Source organism: Hyperolius riggenbachi, chromosome 1 (assembly GCF_040937935.1).
Source record: "Hyperolius riggenbachi isolate aHypRig1 chromosome 1, aHypRig1.pri, whole genome shotgun sequence".
Lineage (NCBI taxonomy): Eukaryota > Metazoa > Chordata > Amphibia > Anura > Hyperoliidae > Hyperolius > Hyperolius riggenbachi.
The window spans coordinates 179572188-179594639 of NC_090646.1; the positions used below are offsets into that span (position 1 = coordinate 179572188).

The 22452-nt window shown below is 43.2% G+C and overlaps 1 protein-coding gene across 2 annotated transcripts in view; it reads right to left on the reverse strand.

Moving 5' to 3' along the window:
• The window catches only part of RBM46 (RNA binding motif protein 46), a 29275-nt gene extending 12439 nt beyond the window's left edge, over positions 1-16836 (reverse strand). The window contains exons 1-4 of one of the 2 annotated variants that reach the window (XM_068278888.1): positions 16725-16836; positions 12609-12773; positions 5834-6301; positions 212-985 (exon numbers count right to left, since the gene is read on the reverse strand). In XM_068278888.1, the coding sequence (XP_068134989.1) occupies positions 212-985; positions 5834-6301; positions 12609-12773; positions 16725-16806 (1489 nt within the window). In that variant the 5' untranslated portion in view covers positions 16807-16836. The other variant, XM_068278889.1, reaches the window with a different exon arrangement.
• Positions 16837-22452: the final 5616 nt, after the last annotated feature.

Here is a 22452-nt window from a genome sequence, read left to right on the forward strand (position 1 = left end):
GTACAGACATGAATATGGACACCAACACTAGAATATAACTCTAGCTTTTACAGCTTTACACAAATGAAATATCACTTTCAATTGCATTTCTTAGAACAAGTGAGATCCATGATGATGGGTACCACTGATATGAGTAAGAAGGAGCTCTTTTGCACAAAGTTAAAACTTTTTTTTAAGTACTGTATATCCTATGTTCACATTGTATTCTTACCTAAACACATCAGTGTAAATTGCGCAGCCAGTTCCTTTGCATCTTCCAATGATGTGCACAGCCTGTCAGGAATGAAATACTTCTGGGAACTATTAGTGAAGGCTGGAAGCACAACCTTATAAATCAGAAGTAACTTTCCCTCCTGGCTTAGAGCTGAATATAAGTAGTATTCGGGGTAAGCCATGTGATTTTTATAACAGTAATAATCTAGGAGCATCACAGCAGTGTGAAAATGGCAAGGTTTTAAAGACTGAATGTTTGTTGGTGTAAGCTTTGTACCAGGATAGAACGGATATGTGCATCTTTCAGTCTCCAAACAAATGGGACTTTCTCTGCCTTTATTAGGGGCAGGAAGACTGGAGCCTCTGTCAGCAGCTTTCTGAGACACCTCTTCGTAATTAAACAAATATTCTGCATTCGGACTCAAATGTCCATCCCCCTGCTGTTTCCAGTTAGCTTCCTTAGATGCAGGTTTAGCCAAAGTAACCTCAATGCTTGCTCCATCTATGTACTTCCCATTCATTATTGACATTGCTGCTAAGGCATCATCTCGGTTAAAAAAATGTACAAATGCATAGTCTCTCATTTTTTTCACACGTTCCACAGCTCCAGGCTTGAATTTATTGAATTCTGATTTAATGGTTTCTTCTGAAGTTGATATCATCAAATTCCTTACATATAGAACTTTCACTCTTTGCATAGTTTCTTCATCAACTTCTTTCTCCGGATCTGCCCAGTCTACCTGAATGGTGTGGCCCCATAACTGAAATGTTCCTGCAATAAGGCAAGAGCACTGTCATTTTAGAATGGTACACATACCAGAAATCTACATATACTGATCATTCCGTGCCTCAAGCAACACTGGATTGTTAAAGAGAACCGAGGTGGGTTCTAAGAATGCTATCAGCACAGAGGCTGAGTCTGCATATACTGCCCAACCTCTGTTGCTATACCGATCCCCCCTAGCACCCCCCCCCCCCCCGCTATGCCCCTATAAATCAAACGTTGAGCTGTCGACACACAGCGTGTCGCAGTCGACTGTTTACCTCTGGATCGAGAGGTAAACAGCCGGCTGCGACACGTTGTGTGTTGACAGCTCGGCGTTTAATTTATGGGGGGCAAGCAGAGCGCAGGGGGGGGCCAGTATAGCAACAGAGGCTGGGCAGTATATGCAGACCCAGCCTCTGTGTGTTAATAGCATTCTTAGAACCCACCTCGGGTTCTCTTTAAATGTTTCTGCAATTCACTATTTTCTATTTCTCAGTTACTTGTAACTCCACAAATCTGTTCTTTATACAAGATGGTGGGCATAATATCAGTTCAATTAGCTCTATAGCACCATCCAGAGGTATTTCCGTTTGACGTGTGTTATCTGTGCTAGTTTGATCAAATAACCAACATTTTTGCATTACATTAGCAAGAGTTTTTCATATCACAACCACTCAGAAAAGCGCTGCTAGTGGGTCCCAGGCATAAGATGTGGGTCTGGGCTGTTTAGTGGGGTGAGCTGGATTGCAGCCTGTGCCTATGTTAAGTGTGTTAAAATGTAACACCTTAAAGAGGAGCTGTTAGGTATAAGGTCTCAGAGAAAATAAACACATATATCAGTAGCTAAAGATTGGCTGTACTTACATTACATATGCATTTCACTGTCCACGTTTGGATTTCACAGAATTTGTATATAGTATATGCAGAGATAGATGCTCCTGACAGCTCATGGCAGGCTCCATGTTTTTCTGTCAAATGTGTCGTCATGTCCTGCCTGCTTCCTGATCACAGATAAGCTCGTACTTGAATAACACAGTGTGCAGTGAATATTAATGAGCCATGTGGCTAGGAACAATAGCTGACTCCTGCAGTGTACTCTGCCCGGAGATTTATCAGTGCTACGCGCTGGACTGATTACAAGCTGCTGTAACGTCTCATTAGCAGCCGAGGGGAGGGCCCCAGAATGCTTTGCAGTTTAGTATGCGGCTTGTGTCCTTATGGGTCTATAACAGCCTTACTGATAAGCACACATCAAAGGTAACTGAGATTTTTATCTTCACTAATGGCTTTTGGGCTTCCTTCTAAACTGTTTAACACAGGAGAATAGAGGTTTAAATTAGCTTCTGCAGCCTGATAGTTACTCTTTAAATTAAAAAAGATGAATCTGACCAAAAATATATGAAGAGAAAGGGAGAAAAGGTCACCCATGTATGAAGCACTACTCCATTATTTCAAAAGATATGTGAAATATTTTTTTAATCATCACATAGGAAAAGAAAACATGAAATGTAAAATTTAAAATCACTAAAAACATGCACTCTCTTGAGCCAGAATAAGTCAGACAATATTAGTATTTATACCATAAATTACCTGGTCACACTTTCTATTAATGACACATCGGTGTGCTCAAAATAGAGGACTGCGGAGAGGTAAGTAGCCATTAGGATGCCAGGGTGGTCTACTCCACCGGTTTCACAGGTGTGACCCTGCTGAATGAAGAATGGACCCTGACCAGCGGAGTCATGCCCACAGAACTGGTGGAACAGTCCACCGTGCCATCCTAACGGCTACTTACCTCTCTGCAGTCCAGAGCCTGGCTTCCCTCAGTCCCTCCTGGGTGATGTATAACCTTCCTATCACCTCACGTTGCACCAATTAACTCCTTGATTGCACTAGCACTGTTAATTTGTTTAGCAAGTGGCTCTACTGAGCACTTTTATCTCGATATGGGATATTATTCAGCATTATATTTGATATGAGATTTTATATATTTATGTGTTGTTTCAAGTGATTTTGCAGTTTTTCTCCTATATTCAACACAATTTTGCACTTTATTTATGGATAGCATTGCACTTTTTTCAGAACTCAGGTTTTAACAACATTGTGTGCTCTATTTTGAGCACACTGATGTGTCATTAAAGGGACCCTGAGCAGGTGGTAAAAACAGATTTTACACTTAACTGGGTCTTCCTCCAGCCCACCGTAGGCCGCAAGGTCCCCCAGCGTCCTCCTGTCTCCTTCCTTGGTCCCGGCTTTAGTTACAGGATGACATTGGTATGAAGTCATCAGGTCTGCTTCCAGCTTCTGTGAATTGCGGCATTACACCGGCAGGCTACGCATCATCACGCCCGCCGGCGTGAGAGACCTACGCATGCGCAGTTCTCTAACCGCATGAGCAGGGCTTAAAGCGGTTTTAAACTCTGACAAAATATTCAATAAAAATACGTTTTACTACTTCTTATAACCCATACAATTATCATATTTGCTTTTGTGCACAAGTATTATTATTCATTTAGAAATTATAAGTTCCCAAAGTTCAGTTTATTTACTTTGAAAGCTGCTGGTGCATTTTATTCATAACTGTTGTAAATGCAGCCAGTAATGATTTCTGAGCAGTGTTTCAGTTCAGGACTCATTAGCAGAAGTTTCTGCACAGTCAGAGAATGTTTACTTAATTGTATCAAGTGAAGAATGTAAACACAAGATAAGGTTATCACCAGTTCAGATGCGTGTGCCCCTGCAGGAGAAAAAAAATCAGTCCTGTGATTTAAATCTTTGAATGCTGTTTTACAAAAAAAAAAAAAATTTGTTAGTATATTACATGCTGTAAATAATCTTTTAGAGCAAAGAAGAAATGCTGGGTTTCATTCCACTTTAATGGCGCAATCCACGGAAGAGGGAAGCAGACCTGATGACTTTAGTCCAAAGTCGTTCTGTGACCGGGACCAGGCAAGGAGCCAGGAGGACGCTGGGGGACCTTGTGGCTTACCGTGGGCTGAAGGAAGCCCCAGGTAAGTGCAAATTCTGTTTTTATGACCTGCTCAGGGTCCCGTTAAAGAGACACTGGAGTGAGAATAAAGCTTGCTTCAGTGCTTATATTCAGCAGGGGCATGTGTGCCACTGCTAAAACGCCGCTATCCCGCGGCTAAACGGGGGTCTCTTACCTCCCAAATCCCCTCCGTGCAGCGGAGGATCACTTCCTCATTGAGGCATGACTAATGGCCACAGCCCTACCTCACGCGCGTCTGTCAGCTCGTATCTCCGCCTCTCCCCCGCCCCTCTCAGTCTTCCTTCGCTGAAAGGGGCGAGGGAGAGGCGGCAATGCGCCGCTGATAGACGGCACTGAGAGGCAGGGCTGCAGCCGTTAGCCCTGCCTCAACAGCAGCAAAATCTACGACCAAGTTGGTCGTAGATTTTGCAGGGGGGGGATTTGGGGGGTAAGGGACCCCCGTTTAGCCGCGGGATAGCAGCGTTTTAGCAGGGGCACACATACCCCTGCTGAATATAAGCACTGAAGCGAGATTTATTCTCGCTTCAGTGTCTCTTTAATACACAGTGGGTTTGATTTATCAATGTATTTTGTGCTGTTCAGTACAAGATACGTATATGAGCGTGAGGTAAAAGTACCTGCATGCTATGCTCGCTTGCGGCAGTGTAGCGTGTGCTCTTTTATGTCTGAGCTCTCCTTGAAAAGTACACGTGCTAGTGCAGGGCAGCGACCGCGAGACTTGACTATCGCGGCCGTATGCAGAGTTACTTTTACCTCACACTCATCAATGTATCTCACACTGAACAGCGCAAAATACATTAATGAATCAAGCCCATTGTTACCAGGTCATTCATTATGGTATATACAGTATACTAATATTGTCTGACTTATGCTGGCTCAAGATAGTGTATGTTCTTAGTGATTTTAAATGTTACATTCAATGTTTCTTTTCCTATGTGATGATTAATAAATATTTGACCTATCTTTTGAAATAATGTAGTGCTTCATATATGTGTGACCTTTTCTCCCTTTCTCTGCATATGTAAACTACACCCATTACACCCTTATGGTGAAGTGTGGTGACTCACTTAGCTTAATTTAACTGTTTAGCTTAATTTAACTAACTAAAAATATAGTTAAAATCTAGTCGAAGAAAGCACCATGTGATATTTTCTCCCACTAACATGTCGCAGCAATTTTAGAAACAAAAACTTTTCTTGCCTTATAAGTAGGGATAGTCAAAGACATGCAAAAAAATCAGGTTGATGCATGATTATGCACATTTTTGCAGCTTGAAAATTGTCTAGTCGAATACTACCAATCTGGAATTTGATTGGTCTATTTTCAAGATGCATACATTTGCACACAGAATCTGCATAATCCTGTATCACCTCTTAATTACTGTATTTGCATTTCACCCCAATTTATAAATAGCAAAAATAAAGTGCAATAGGTTTGCCTTCAACCATTTACTGCTGCTTTATACACACAAACAGCAGCAAATAACCAGGGCTGTGGAGTCTGTACAAAAATCATCTGACTCCAACTCTGACTCCTCGGTTTAGGAAACTGACTCCAGGTACCCAAATAGCTCCGACTCTGACTCCTCAGTCCAATTCTTATCAGGACTGTGGAGTTTGTACTAAAATCATCCGATTCTGACTCCTCAGTTTATCCAACTCCAGGTACCCAAAATTGCTCCGACTCCTCGACTTTGACTCCACAGTCCTGCAAAGAACAAAATAATAAAACATTTAAAATTGTTATGGTTTCATCACTATTTTACATCTGGGCTTTTGTCTCTCGTATGTTAGCTTTTCTGATTCACGATTTTGTTGTGACACAATGTATTTGGAGAAAAATACCTGGAATTAATTTCCGTCTTGCCATTGCTGCTGCTCGGTGAGATTCAAATTCCACAAAGGCAAACCCTCGGTTTTTGGCTTTGTCATTCGCACTTGGGTAGACGATAACATCCACAACTCCATCTGTAACTTTCCTCATTTCTTCCAATATTTCTTCTTTCTTTTTTTCCTTTGGGATGGCACCAACAAAAAGTCTGCAGTTGTCTAAGCTAACACACACTCCAATAAACTTCCCAGGACGAATCTCATAATTATTTAGTATTCTAATAGCTTGTAAAGCATCCTCCTTATTTGTGTACATCACAAAAGCGTAGCCTCTATTCTCTCCACTAAATTCCATCATTAACCTAAATTCATAGATTTTTCCTGCTCTTTCAAAAAGAGGAACCAATTCATCTTCATACAAATCACGAGGAATTTTTCCTACAAACACTTCACAGCCACGGGGAGGAGGTGGACCTTCCCATCCTGAAAAACACACAGAAATTGTTGTCTTGTCAGTTGTAGATATTATGTGGAAATATTTTACTCTTCATTCTGAATTACATTTATCTTTTTATTTATAAAAAGTGCATGTTTTAAAAAAATTCTGATCACAGCTGCCTTTGATGATTATGGCCCCTTTCACAATAGCGTGTTGCATCACTCTCTGTTGCTGCACGTTTGCCGCTCCACCGTCGCAGTGGCCGTTAGTGTTTATGAGACTGACATCACTACCCGTGGTACAACATGGTGTAACTGGTTCCAATGACGTAGATGTGACGCAGACTCTGCAGAGCATTGCCGAGTGGCAAAAGTGATACCAAGCGGCAGGCATTTGCGTCAATGGCATGCGCCAATTGACCAAAAAACAGTGATGTACTTCATGTCCAGCAGGGAGCACATCACTGTTCGGGGGCAGAGCTATGCATATTACCCTGTTTGCGCGCTCTGCACGAAGGGGAAATGGTGCGGTGCCAAGGACGACTGTACCACACTATGGGCCATATGCAATTCACTTTTTCTCCTGAGATTTCTCCTAGGACAATCTTTCATCTTCTGTTTAAAGTAACTTTTAAGCTTTCTGCAATTGAAAAGGTACTAAAAAGTAGGTGAAAAGATACTAGCAAAATTATTTTAGTATTTTCTTGCTTGATGGTGATTTAAAATGCATTTTATTGACTCATTTAAAAACATCAGCTAGGAGAAAACTCAGGAGAAAAAGTTAATTGCATATTGGCCAATATGTGAAATTGGCCTTAGTGTTTCTGGACTGCATCATTCTGCTATCAATCATAGTGCATACTTGTTTAACCACTTCACCACTGAGAGTTTTACCCCTTGAGCACCAGAGCCTTCACCTCTCAGTGCTCCTTCCTTTCATTTGTCTATAACTTTATTATTACTTATCACAATGATATGAACTATATCTTGTTTTTTTCCGCCACCAATTAGGCTTTCTTTAGGTGGGACATTATGCCAAGAATTATTTTATTCTAAATGTGTTTTAATGGGAAAATAGGAAACAAATTTGGAAAAAAAATCATTATTTTTCAGTTTTCGGCCATTAGTTTTTAAATAATGCATGCTACTGTAATTAAAACCCATGAAATTTATTTGCCCATTTTCCCGGTTATTACACCGTTAAAATTAAGTCCCTATCTCAATGTTTGGCGCCAATATTTTTTTCAGTTTTGCTTTCATCCCTAATTACAATGTATAGGTATATGAAAAATGCTTTTGGGTGTAGTTTTACTATTTACACAGTAACTTTTTGTGAATCGTCCTGCAAGCGTAGGAAGTACACTTGCAGGAAGTTCAGGGAGGCTGGGAAACGTTGTTTTGTTTTCACAATTATCAGGCTGCTTCTCATAGAAGCAGCTGATCATTGTTGGGGGGCTTAGATCAATGAACGGGAATGGTTATTCCTGTTCATTGATCTCCGGGAGAGCGGGCGGCGGCGTGAACAAGCACGCGCGAGTGGGAGCGCGCGTAGCGGCGGGAGGTGCGTATATCTCCGTCCCTGGTGGTTAAAGGTTGTGCAAAGGGACGGAGATATACGCACCTGCGGTGGTAAAGTGGTTAAACCATCAGACTGTCAGTAAGGGTCAGTTCCCACATGCATCAGAGAACAGAGCGGAACAGTTCCCTTTTCTTGTTGCGTCCGCGTCTGGGGTTTCCACCACAGATCCTTATGGAAAATGCATCTGCTATTGGAAAATATGCAGCAGGTCGGAAACATCCATTTAAAAAACCGTAGCAAGTGGAAGCACAAGCTATTTTTAACATAAGATCTATTTGCATGTCCGTCACTGCGCTGCATAAAATGCAGTGTATGGGTACGTTTTCTTAACAAGTGGGAACATAGTCTAACCTGTAACAAGCTATGGACTCCTCTTGTTTGTCAAAATAGTTGTTTTTTTTTATCAGTACTCTTCATACCATAGCAGATATTTTTGGATTTTGTAATCACAAACAGGCTATAAAAGCATTATCTTTTTATTATTGCACAGGACATGTACAGGAGTTAATGTCTGCAGCTGTGTATTCATTCTGAAGACATTCTATTTGATAACATTTTTTCTTGAGTAAAGTGTGCTATAATGCTGGTATTGACGTGCAAGTATAGCGGGATGTGCAAACCATGATTTCACTACAGCCCCCACCTTTCAAGATATCTGTAGGAACATGTAGCTCATCCATTGCTATGAAACGGGAAAACATAGAAGAGATCAACTAGAGTGACCTCATCTTGAGGAAAACAATAGTGCTCAAGTAGGGAAATGTGATCAGGAAATTACTGTCTTGTGAAATCATAAGCTTGGCTGGTAATTATTTAATATCTGTATTGTTGTACAGTGTTGCTCTGGCTGATATTCCTGCTGTTTATTAAACTACTGTAAATACACTTTCAGGTTGCAAAATGAGAAATAAAGTGCACATGAACTGGGTGGCATCAGCAGGGGAAGAAGCAGTAAACAGACCAGCTATTGTATTAGCCAATTATACCACCTAAGCCCAGGTTCATGTATAAAAGGGCTCCAAATTTGAGGGACATATTGGCCACAAATTGTGTTGAACCCCCTACGTTTAAGGAAAATCCATGGCAGAAATTGGGTTTTTATCCTTGTAGAAATTGTTGTATATGTCAAAAGACAAACAGTGGAAAGAAAACTGTATTTGAATGTAAAAAGTATGGTAAAGAGTATAAAATCAGACAATTCATGAGGTGTGCATCTAGCCATGCTGTGTACCTACTAACTAGATCCCAGAAAGCTTGCATAATTTAATTGTATCAGTTAGCCATTAAAAGGTATTATTTTTTACAAAACATTGTTTTTTCTACCTACAAAAATGTAAATGTGATTTGCAGCAGGTATATAGGGAGGAACACTAGTTGTCTAAAAAAATCGTATGTCTGAACACATAAATAATATCAAAAATGGCTTAAAAAAACTGTGTCTCAGCACACTTTGTTCAGTATCACGATTGTGAACCAATTGTCTAAAAATTGTACCTATTGAAAAAATAAGATCACACTAGAGGGGATCAAATAGGTTTCAGGATTTGTGTAAGAAACTGAGTGGATCTATAAGATGGGCATCAGGACCCCTGATGGCATGCATATAGAGATTTTATATCTGTTTTATATCGAATAATGAAGTTTTTGTTAGGATTTGTATTATTTTACAGGTATAAAGGCGCTTATGTGTTATATTAATCCTGGGTATGTACATATATGATGGGCAGGAGCACGCGTTTAAAAGTTTTAGTGTAGTATATGTTTATAGTGAGGTGGATTTGGTAATGAAATGAATTGGAGTATGCATTTTATATGATTGACAACTTTTTCACCTTTCTTGCATCTTTGCACAATGGTGGCTTGCACAGTTTGCATTAATATTGAAAATATAAAAATCGATAGATCAAGGATTATAGGGAGTGTAGGTTATTCAATGCACTTTATATGATTGGTTATATGGGGAAGGGGGGGGGGGGGGGGGGGGATTGAAGGATATATAATGCATTTTATATGATCTGATTTATAGATATATTATAGAATTTGTACTCTCATAACTTGTATATGTATTATTTTGCAGATAGCACTTTGTATTTATAATATGGGATAATGAAATTAGTTTATGCATTGGATTAGCACTTTAAAGAGGAACTGTCACAAAAATCTTAACATTTAAAACACATACAAATAAGGCCCCGTTCACACTTGCGGTTGTCTGCCAAACGGACCGGATGACCTGACCGGATCCGGACCGGATCCGGATCGGAACCGTACGGTTCTGATCCGGATCCGATCCGGATCTGGTCAGGTTGCATCAGGTGTTCATCAGGATGCGATCCGGATCCGTTTGGCAAAAGTTACGTAAAAAACAAAAAAAATGTTGGGGTCTGGGAGGTCAGCAGAAGGGGGACCTGTGGAATCAGGCCCTCCGCTGTTTAGCACTCACCTCCACCTCCAACATGCTGCCAACATCTCCAGCTCGTGCTGCTCCACTCCAAAATGCTTGCCCATGTGTCCCCGATCCAATATCGCCGCAACAATCCTCATAGGAAGTGGGGTAGAACATCCGGATTTTTAGCCAGTGTGTTGTGCACTATCCGGTTCTCATTGATTTGTATTGGCCGGATGGTGCAGTCCGGCTCCGCCCCGGATACGGCTGCCGGAGGAGCCGGACCAAAAAATAGCGCATGTTGGAACGGACGCCGGAGTCCGGATCCGGTCCGGCCCGGACGAAACGGACGCATGTGAACGGTGGCATAGACTTACATTGCTATGCCGTGCGTCCGTTTCGTCCGTTCCGCATGCGGTGCGGCTCCGGCACGGCGATTCCGGATAGCCACCGCTAATGTGAACCGGGCCTAAGAAGTACATTTCTCCCAGAGTAAAATGAGCTATAAATGACTTCTCTCCTGTGTTGCTGTCACTTACAGTAGGTAGTAGAAATCTGACATTACCGACAGGTTTTGGGCTAGTCATCTCTTCATGGGGGATTCTCAACATGGCCTTTATTTTTTATGAAGACATTCTCTGAAAATTATTAATACAATGATGCTGGCCAGCCTCCGTGCTCGCTGCACACTATTTTGGCAGTTGGACGGAGCAACTGCCATTCACCAAGTGCTTTTAAAAATAAAACAAACCTCCAATGAGAAAATGGGCTAGTCCACAATCTGTCAGTAATGTCAGATTTCTACTACTTACTGTAAGTGACAGCAACATAGAAGAAAAGTAATTGATGGCTCATTTTACTCTGGGAGAAATGTACTTCTTATTTGTATGTGTTTTAAATTTTTAGATTTTTGCAACAGTTCCTCTTTAATATAATGAATTATGCAGTACCAGGTATAGTATAGCATAAAGCACTTCATAATAATGTATTTATAATATGGGATAACGAAATGGGATTATGTAATATGTTGCAATAGGTCTACACTGTGATGCATTTTTTAGGTACAGGAATACATGTGGCATAACTAGTCCATGATATACTTACCTGGGGGAGAGAGAAAAGGAAGAGTTTTATTGTATTTCTATTGTTTGTTTTAAAATTATGACCTTGTTAGGATTTAGCAAGCACGCCTCCACAAACAGTTGCCTAGTGATAAGTGGGCGAGATCAGAGCAAAAGGGAGGCAGGGCGGCTATTATACAGCACCTACTCTAGTGTACCTTCAGCCCCTAATGAGTTATATGACTAAAGGGAGGAGCCCAGAGATACACTGACAACGTGTTTGAGTACGTAGGAAGTTTGCAGAAATGGGACTAAAAAGGAGGAGTGCAGGCTGTGTTCGCCGCTCGGAGTGTATCTTGTCCTTTCTAAAATACCCCAAGTAGAATGAGCAAGTCCTTTTGGTATTAACCACCAGTGCCCGGGTCAAGAAGGAGTCTGCAACACTTGTGATACACCTGTGACAAAAAGCTCTCTGGTGAATGCAAGCACGGAGGGGAGAGCGGTTTACTGACAGATTTCCTCCATGGTGGTGGCACATCCTGGGGGAAGGGGGGGGGGTGCAGTTTGATTGTGGCACACAGTGTACTTTTTTTATACAGTAGTAAGCAATATATATATATATATATATATATTCTTTGATTTCTGTGTTTGGCTCACAGTGATCACAGGATCAAGAGCCAATTGCGTTAGCTTGATTAATGCATGGGACTCTGGAACTGTAACTGAACTGCTGTGTATATGGTAGTGCAGATAAGCAGATCATGACGGAAGCCAGTGTAGGTAAATCTACGGCGTATCAAGAGTGAACATCCATAGACCTGGCACAGACTTAACTCCACAAGGTCTTAAAGAGAATCTGTACTCTAAACTTCTTACAATAAAAATCATACCATTCTCTTCATTATGTTCTCCTGGGCCCCTCTGTGCTGTTTCTGCCACTCCCTGCTGCAATCCTGGCTTGTAATTAACAGTTTTAGACAGTGTTTACAAACAAAAGACATGGCTTCTAACCAGAGTATGATAGGCTGAGAACAGCTTACTGTGTGACTCATGCAGAGCTTGGAGAGGGCGTGTAAAGCTTCTGCCAATGACAAGCAGTGCTGCACATTCCACACATTCCAGCCTTAGCCCGACAGAGGAAAGGAGATAAGATTTATTACAGAGACAGTGCAAATAGAAAAGGCTGCAGTAAGAAAGAGCACATTAGAACAGGCATAGGAACTTATAGGATAGAAGAAATAAGGCTCAATCAAAAATAAATTTTGTTACAGAGTCTCTTTAATACAGTAGAAAGAATGTTTTTAATGGTACTGTTATTAATGTTACCTGGAGGAGGACCACCAAATTTACGTTGTCCGTTTTCTTGTACCATATTGTACCCAGTCCTTTCCATTAAAGCCAGCAATGCTGCTTCGTTCTGATTCGAAAGCCTAGTTTTGCTGCATCCATTAAAGATACTGGAACACTCCTCGTTCATTGTGGAAAAGTCATCTAACAAAAAATTAAAAGATTTTTACTAAACAGCAGTAATCCAGTATTGCCCATGTTAGCTAAGGGCTAGTTCACACCCAGAAAGAAATTCACGATCACAACAACGATTTTCTATCACAAAATTACCGCAATTTGCATTTTTGATTCCCGTTCAGTAGAACAAGGATCACCAACGCAATTGCCCCCAAAATGCAGTGATAATGATCCCATAGGGATCCATTAGCCACAGCATTTTGCTGATTCCCAGCGATCAGCAAATCGATGAAAAGCTCCTGAGTGTGAACCAGTCCGTTCAGAGAAAATATTTACACATTACACACATTCAACTGATCAGCCAAAGGAGGACATTTTTGAGCAAGCATGACAGAATTTGTATAGGTAGCAGGACAAATTGTAGAAACCAAAGCAGAACATTTTTGAGCAAGGATGATAGCATTTGTAGAAGTAGCAGGACAAATTGTGGAGGCCAAAGCAGAATATTTATGAGCAAGGATGATAGAATTTGTAGAGGTAGCAGGACAAATTGTAGAGGCCAAAGCAAGACATTTTTGAGTAAAGATGATAGCATTTGTAGAGGTAGCAGGTCAAATTGTAGAGGCCAAAGCAGAACATTTTTTTAGCAAGGATGATAGCATTTGTAGAGGTAGCAGGACATTTTTGAGCAAGGATGATAGCATTTGTAGAGGTAGCAGGACATTTTTGAGCAAGGATGATAGCATTTGTAGAGGTAGCAGGACAAATTGTAGAGGTCAAAGCAGAACATTTTTGAGCAAGGATTAAAGCATTTGTAGAAGTAGCAGGACAAATTGTAGAGGCCAAAGCAGAATATTTATGAGCAAGGATGATAGAATTTGTAGAGGTAGCAGGACATTTTTGGGCAAGGATGATAGCATTTGTAGAGGTAGCAGGAAATTTTTGAGCAAGGATGATAGCATTTGTAGAGGTAGCAGGACATTTTTGAGCAAGGATGATAGCATTTGTAGAGGTAGCAGGACATTTTTGAGCAAGGATGATAGCATTTGTAGAAGTAGCAGGACATTTTTGGGCAAGGATGATAGCATTTGTAGAGGTAGCAGGACATTTTTGAGCAAAGATGATAGCATTTGTAGAGGTAGCAGGACAAACTGTAGAGGCCAAAGCAGAACATTTTTGAGCAAGGATGATAGCATTTGTAGAGGTACAGTAGTCAATAAATGGTTGCATTTTAACTCAAACGTACTTTCAAAAACATGACACAGAAAACAGAGATCAGATGATGACACTAAGATCAGACATTGAGCAAAGACATATCCATCCATATCTGTCTAGTACACAGTAAGGTCCGGCATGCACCTAACAGATGAATGGTGCTCCTTTAACCTCCTTAGCAGTAACCCCGTGTGTGACACGGGGTAAGCCGCCGGAGGGTGCCGCTCAGGCCCTGCTGGGCCGATTTAAATAATTTTTTTTTTGCTGGACGCAGCTAGCACTTTGCTAGCTGCGCCAGCACCCCGATCGCCGCCGCGCGCCCGATCGCCGCTATCCGGTGCGGCGCGCCCCCCCCAGACCCCGTGCGCTGCCTGGCCAATCAGTACCAGGCAGCGCCGAGGGTTGGATCCGGAGTCCCAATGACGTCCCTGACGTCATCCCGCCCCGTCAACATGGCGACGGGGGAAGCCCTCCAGGAAATCCCGTTCTTTGAACGGGATTTCCTGATCGGAGATCGCCGAAGCGGGCGGGGGGGGATGCCTGGGCTCGCTACATGATTTTAAAAAAAAAAATAAAAAAAAAACTGCTGCGCTGCCCCCCTGGCGGTATTTTTCATACCGCCAAGGGGGTTACAAAGGATCCCTGAATTTAACATGTGCCCATACTACAGTACTATCACATCCTTTCTGTCACCAGTTCTACCAGGACAACAACAGTAAAAACACTGCCTATTCACTTGAATGAGCAGCACGTATCTACCAGCGCAGCAGCCGTCGGTAAACAATGTGCAAGCATTTGTGTGAAACAAGCCTTTTCATAACAAACAGTATGCACTGATTCAAAAGCTGTGAAAAAGCTAATGCCTGCCACCGGGGCTCCGCCTGTTACAGTGGGGCTGTTTTTTACTCTTGACTTTTTGATGGGGGGGGCTGTATGTTACAGGGGTCAGTCATGGAGAGCAGTCTGTGCTGGCTGGCTGTTAAAAGGGGGGGGGGGGAGGGATGTCATGGGGAAGTTATTACTGAGGACTATCCTGGGATGCCATATCTCCCTACCTTTTGAGATAAGAAAAAGAAGGAACACTTAAGCCATGCCCCTGACTACATCCATAATCACGCATACCGTCATGATTTAAGAAAAATGTTATTTTATCATTCATATCACATTGATCCTTTCTATCCTGGTCCAATTTCCTTCATATTAAGATTTGAAAATAAGAAATATATACATTTAAAGAATGAGAATAAAGTTTAGAATCAAACACATTTTTCAGTAGAAAAATAAATTTATTTACAGAGACAGGTAGGTACATCTGTCCTGAAAGAGATCCAAAAGAGGGACGGTTGGGAACTATGCTTACAGGGGATTGTCATGTAGGGTTTCAGATGTCATAATTGGGGGGGTTGGGTGGAGGGCTTGCCACAACCCCAGGTTGCAATTTTAGTGGTTGCCACAGGCATGCTTCCCAACTTTTTGAGATGAGAAAGAGAGACATTTAAGCCACGCCCATGTCACACCCCTGATCACGCCCACACCACACTCCTAGTCACGCACACCATAAAAATTTCATAAGAAAAATACGTTGTTTTATAATTCAAACCACACTGGTCCTTTTCTATCCTGGTTCATTTTCCTTCATAGTAACATTTTAAAATTAGTAATATATCAATTTAAAGGATGAGAATAAAGTTTAGAGTAAATCAAACACATTTTTTTAGTAGAGAAATATATATATTACGATAGAAAGAGGGACAAAGTCCTGAAACAGAGACAAATGAGGAGGAAAGAGGGGCAGAGGGATAGGGTTCCCAAAGAGGGACTGTCCCTCCAAAAGAGGGACAGCTGGGAGCTATGGCCATAGGCACTATTGTCACTAGATATGCCAAATACACTACAAGCTGTGAAAGTACCATATATAGCTTCACCTAGCATCACGCTACGCTGTCTGGCATTGCTGGAGTATGGTGGTTTCCTGCATTCAGTTTACAATACATCTGAGGGCTCGTTCAGATTATGCGCGCTGCCGCGCACATTTTTGTAGCGCGCATAGTGTGCGACATTCAAGAACAGTAGAAGGGCATAGAGAGCCCTTCTATCATTTCCATCATATGTGCTGTGCAGCAGTGCGATACGCTATCGCACTACTGCATGCGTTTTCAGGAATCGCAACGATCCCATTCACTGTAGTGAATGGGATCTGTAGCGCAGATGGCATACAATCATACGCGTTGTGTTCCGATCAAACAGCCATCTGCGCTGAATGATGTGAACGAGGCCTAAAAGTATATAGCTTCACATGGCATTATTTACACATAAACCTGTAGTATGGTTTCCTGCATTTTGTATATAATACATCTGTGAAAGTATATAGCTTCACATGGCATTATTTACACATACCCTGGCAAACCCATGTATGGTTTCCTGCATTCAGTTTCCAATAACCTGTCTATAGCTTCACCTAGCATTATTTACACGTATTATTGTGGCAAAGCTGTAGTATGGTAGTTTCCTGCATTCAGTTCACTGGATTCGGTCACAGGGGAACAAGATAATGTGGCTTTCATACGTTGTCAGTGCCCTTACACTAAACTATTTTCCATCTGGATGGAATAATCACGTTGTATAGCGCCTGCATGAAGGCCCAGCGAGTACAGTGCGCATTGCTATCTCTGCCCCTCCCGACCATGCTATGAAGAACGTGTGATACGGAGGCAGGCTTATGTTTCCGCATAGTAGTGAAGCCAGACCGGGCTGCTCACATACCCAATGTGGGTCTCCGAAATAGGCTCATTTGGTTACTGCGATGCTTTATCTCTGGGAAATTAATGGCCACCGAGTAAAACATGCAACGCGCGGAACGTCTCCCCAAATGCCCCGCCCTCTTCCCTCACTCCCCGCTCAGAAAGGGCGCGTCCCGCACTGACATCACGTGAGCCTCTACCGCACATGCAGAGCCTTCCTCCTACAGTAGTGTTGTCCGGATCATGAACGATTCGAATCTCTTTTGTGAGTCGAATCATCTGGATAATCAAAATGAACAGATTCGGATCAAAGGGGGGGGGGGGGTGGCCAGGAGCGGCACGCCCCCCCTCTCTCAGCGGGCACCGGGGTAGAGATGCGAAGTTCGGATCTTTTCAATGATCCGGATGATTCGAATCGATCATTAAAAAGATCCGGATCTTTGATCCGAATCTCGGATCATTTTACAAGGGAAGCATTGGGGGGGTGAAATGACAAGCAGCACAGGAGAAGGGGAGGGGGGTGGACACAGGACAGGAGAAGGGGAGAAGATGGACAGAGGGCAGGGAGTAGACAGAGAAGGGAGGAGGGACGAGCAGAGAGCAGAAATGTTTGCTTGCACACAATACCCACATGCTGCAATCATGCTTTACAGATATTTCACCTACATGTTCATCTGTATACTATGAATGCAAACATCTCACAGTGAAAGAAAGCATTCCCAGAAGATAAGTGCAGCTGTTTAGAGCAGTGCAGGAGGATCATATTGCCCTGCAATCACAGTGCCTGTAAAGTTACTGAGCTGAGCCAAAAGCTTCCAATTTGTTCACTGTGCACAACTAGGGAACGGACAGCCTATAATGAGCAGCACATTATAGCCAGTATGTGTGCTCTACACAGAGGTGGCCTTAGAGTACGCGGGGCCTGGGGCGACTGTCATATGCGGGGCCTAGAGATATATACTGTGGATACACACGTTGTGGAAGCACACACTCTGTATAGGTTAGATACGTAGGTGCCCCGCAGTACAGATTAGATAGGTAGGTAGGTACCCTGCAGTATATATTAGATAGGTGCCAGCCTGCAGTATAGATTAAATAGGTGCCAGCCTGCAGTACAGATTAGATAGGTGCCCGCAGTATAGATTAGATAGGTGCCAGCCTGAAGTATAGATTAGATAGGTGGCTGCAGTATAGATTAGATAGGTGCCTGCAGTATAGGTTAGATAGGTGCCAGCCTGCAGTATAGATTAGATAGGTAGGTGCCTGCAGTATAGATTAGATGGGTGCCAGCCTGCAGTATAGGTTAGATAGGTGCCTGCAGTATAGATTAGATAGGTAGGTGCCCGCAGTATAGATTAGATGGGTGCCAGCCTGCAGTATAGGTTAGATAGGTGCCTGCAGTATAGGTTAGATAGGTGCCTGCAGTATAGGTTAGATAGGTGCCAGCCTGCAGTATAGGTTAGATAGGTGGCTGCAGTATAGGTTAGATAGGTGCCTGCAGTATAGGTTAGATAGGTGCCTGCAGTATAGGTTAGATAGGTGGCTGCAGTATAGGTTAGATAGGTGCTTGCAGTATAGGTTAGATAGGTGCCAGCCTGCAGTATAGGTTAGATAGGTGCCAGCCTGCAGTATAGGTTAGATAGGTGCCAGCCTGCAGTATAGATTAGATAGGTGCCAGCCTGCAGTATAGATTAGATAGGTGCCAGCCTGCAGTATAGATTAGATAGGTGCCAGTATGCAGTATAGATTAGATAGGTGCCAGCCTGCAGTATAGGTTAGATAGGTGCCAGCCTGCAGTATAGATTAGATAGGTGCCAGCCTGCAGTATAGGTTAGATAGGTGGCTGCAGTATTGATTAGATAGGTGCCTGCAGTATAGGTTATATAGGTGCCAGCCTGCAGTATAGATTAGATAGGTGCCAGCCTGCAGTATAGATTAGATAGGTGCCAGCCTGCAGTATAGGTTAGATAGGTGCCCCGCAATACAGGTTAGATAGCAAGAAGGCTGCAGCAGTGGGGAGCGGGCATAGTTGTTAAAACTCACGTGTCTTCACCGATGCTCACACTGTGAGTCACAGCTACCATCTATTTCCTCTCCCGGCATCTGTGTATTGGTAACAGTGCCCCCCTGTGGTGACATGCGGTCATGTCATCATAGGGGGCGCTGTTACCAATATACAGATGCCGGGAGAGGAAATAGATGGTGGCTGTGACTCACAGTGTGAGCATCGGTGAAGACACGTGAGTTTTAACAACTATGCCCGCTCTCCCCAGCACTGCAGAGGGTGCGGGGCCTCCTCAGGCGCGGGGCCTGGGGCGATTGCCCCACTTGCCACCCCCAAAGGCCGGCTCTGGCTCTACACATATCTGGCAGTGGCACCCATGTACAGGGCAAGGACAAGGTCCGCCACCAACAGAGGCTGAGGTGCCCAAGTGCGCCCCCCCCTGATGAGTGTGGCCATGAAAAGATGTGGGTGGAGCTAATTGTAATGTAACAGTGTAATGCAAAGACAGTGGACCCTAGTTTTCTCCCAAAACACAGGCAACGGACCCTAAAGTTAATTACACAAGGTGTCCCCCACACCTACAAACAAGGGACAGGGAAAGCAGGCAGAACCCTTCTGTCAGCAAGACATGTAATACGGGAGCTTTTCACCAGAAAATACATATAATGCGGCAGCGTTTTCCCAGACAATTCACATAATGGTGCAGTGTTTCCCCAGACAATTCACATAATAATGCAGCGTTTCCCTGGACAATTCACATCATGGTGCAGCGTTTCCCCCCGACAATTCACATCATGGTGCAGCGTTTCCCCCGACAACTCACATAATGGCGCAGCGTTTCCCCCGACAATTGACATAATGGCGCAGCGTTTCCCCAGACAATTCACATAATGGAGCAGCTTTTCCCCGGACAATTCACATAATGGTGCAGCTTTTCCCCAGACAATTCACATAATGGTGCAGCTTTTCCCCAGACAATTCACATAATAACGCAGCTTTTCCCCAGACAATTCACATAATGGTGCAGCTTTTCCCCAGACAATTCACATAATGGTGCAGCTTTTCCCCAGACAATTCACATAATGGCGCAGCATTTCCCCAGACAATTCACATAATAATGCAGCTTTTCCCCATACAATTCACATAATGGGCCAGCGTTTCTCCAGACAATTCACATAATAACGCAGCTTATCCCCGGACAATTCACATAATAACGCAGCTTTTCCCCGGACAATTCACATAATAATGCAGCTTTTCCCCAGACAATTCACATAATAATGCAGCTTTTCCCCAGACAATTCACATAATGGTGCAGCGTTTCCCCAGACAATTCACATAATGGTGCAGCTTTTCCCCAGACAATTCACATAATAACGCAGCTTTTCCCCAGACAATTTACATAATGGTGCAGCGTTTCCCCAGACAATTCACATAATGGTGCAGCGTTTCCCCAGACAATTCACATAATGGTGCAGCGTTTCCCCAGACAATTCACATAATGGCGCAGCCTTTCCTGGACAATTCACATAATGGCGCAGCGTTTCCCCCGACAATTCACATAATGGCGGAGCGTTTCCCCGACAATTCACATATAATAATGCAGCTTTTCCCCGGACAATTCACATAATAACGCAGCTTTTCCCCAGACAATTCACATAATAACGCAGCTTTTCCCCAGACAATTCACATAATAACGCAGCTTTTCCCCAGACAATTCACATAATAACGCAGCTTTTCCCCAGACAATTCACATAAAGGCGCAGCGTTTCCTCGGACAATTCACATAATGGCGCAGCGTTTCCCCGGACAATTCACATAATGGCGCAGCGTTTCCCCCGACGATTCACATAATGGCGCAGCGTTTCCCCAGACAATTCACATAATGGCGCAGCGTTTCCCCCGAAAATTCACATAATAGCGCAGCTTTTCCCCAGACAATTCACATTCGTTATGTGGGAGCATTCACCAGAAAATAATCGTTATGTGGGGAGCAGTCGCCAGATAATAATCGTTATGTAGGAGCAGTCACCAGAAAATAATCACAATGTGGGGAGCATTCACCAGAAAATAATCGCTATGTGGGGAGCATTCGCCAGAAAATAATAGCAGTGTGGGAGCATTCACCAGATAATAATCGCAATGTGGGAGCATTCACCAGATAATAATCGCAATGTGGAAGCATTCACCAGACAAAAATCGCTATGTGGGGAGCATTCGCCAGACAATAATCGTTATGTGGGAGCAGTCACCAGATAATAATCGTTATGTGGGAGCAGTCACCAGACAATAATCGTTATGTGGGAGCAGTCACCAGATAATAATCGCAATGTGGGGATCAGTCACCAGACAATAATCGTTATGTGGGAGCAGTCACCAGACAACAATCGTTATGTGGGAGCAGTCACCAGACAATAATCGTTATGTGGGAGCAGTCACCAGACAATAATCGCTATGTGGGGAGCATTCGCCAGACAATAATCGTTATGTGGGAGCAGTCACCAGACAATAATCGTTATGTGGGAGCAATCACCAGATAATAATCGCAATGTGGGAGCAGTCACCAGACAATAATCGCTATGTGGGGAGCATTCGCCAGACAATAATCGTTATGTGGGAGCAGTCACCAGACAATAATCGTTATGTGGGAGAAGTCACCAGATAATAATCGCAATGTGGGAGCAGTCACCAGTCAATAATCGTTATGTGGGAGCAGTCACCAGACTATAATCGTTATGTGGGAGCAGTCACCAGACAATAATCGTTATGTGGGAGCATTCACCAGACAATAATCGTTATGTGGGAGCAGTCACCAGATAATAATCGCAATGTGGGAGCAGTCACCAGACAATAATCGCTATGTGGGGAGCATTCGCCAGACAATAATCGTTATGCGGGAGCAGTCACCAGACAATAATCGTTATGTGGGAGCAGTCACCAGACAATAATCGTTATGTGGGAGCAGTCACCAGATAATAATCGTTATGTGAGAGCATTCACCAGACAATAATCGCTATGTGGGGAGCATTCACCAGACAATAATCGCTATGTGGGAGCAGTCACCAGACAATAATCGTTATGTAGGAGCAGTCACCAGACAATAATCGTTATGTGGGAGCAGTCACCAGACAATAATCGTTATGTGGGAGCAGTCACCAGACAATAATCGTTATGTGGGAGCAGTCACCAGACAATAATCGTTATGTGGGTGCAGTCACCAGACAATAATCGTTATGTGGGAGCAGTCACCAGATAATAATGGTTATGTGGGGAGCATTCGCCAGACAATAATCGCTATGTGGGGAGCATTCGCCAGACAATAATCGCTATGTGGGAGCAGTCACCAGACAATAATTGCTATGTGGGGAGCATTCGCCAGACAATAATCGTTATGTGGGAGCAGTCACCAGACAATAATCGTTATGTGGGAGCAGTCACCAGACAATAATCGCTATGTGGGGAGCATTCGCCAGACAATAATCGTTATGTGGGAGCAGTCACCAGACAATAATCGCTATGTGGGGAGCAGTCACCAGACAATAATCGTTATGTGGGAGCAGTCACCAGACAATAATCGTTATGTGGGAGCAGTCACCAGACAATAATCGTTATGCGGGAGCAGTCACCAGACAATAATCGTTATGTGGGAGCAGTCACCAGACAATAATCGTTATGTGGGAGCAGTCACCAGACAATAATCGTTATGTGGGAGCAGTCATCAGACAATAATCGTTATGCGGGAGCAGTC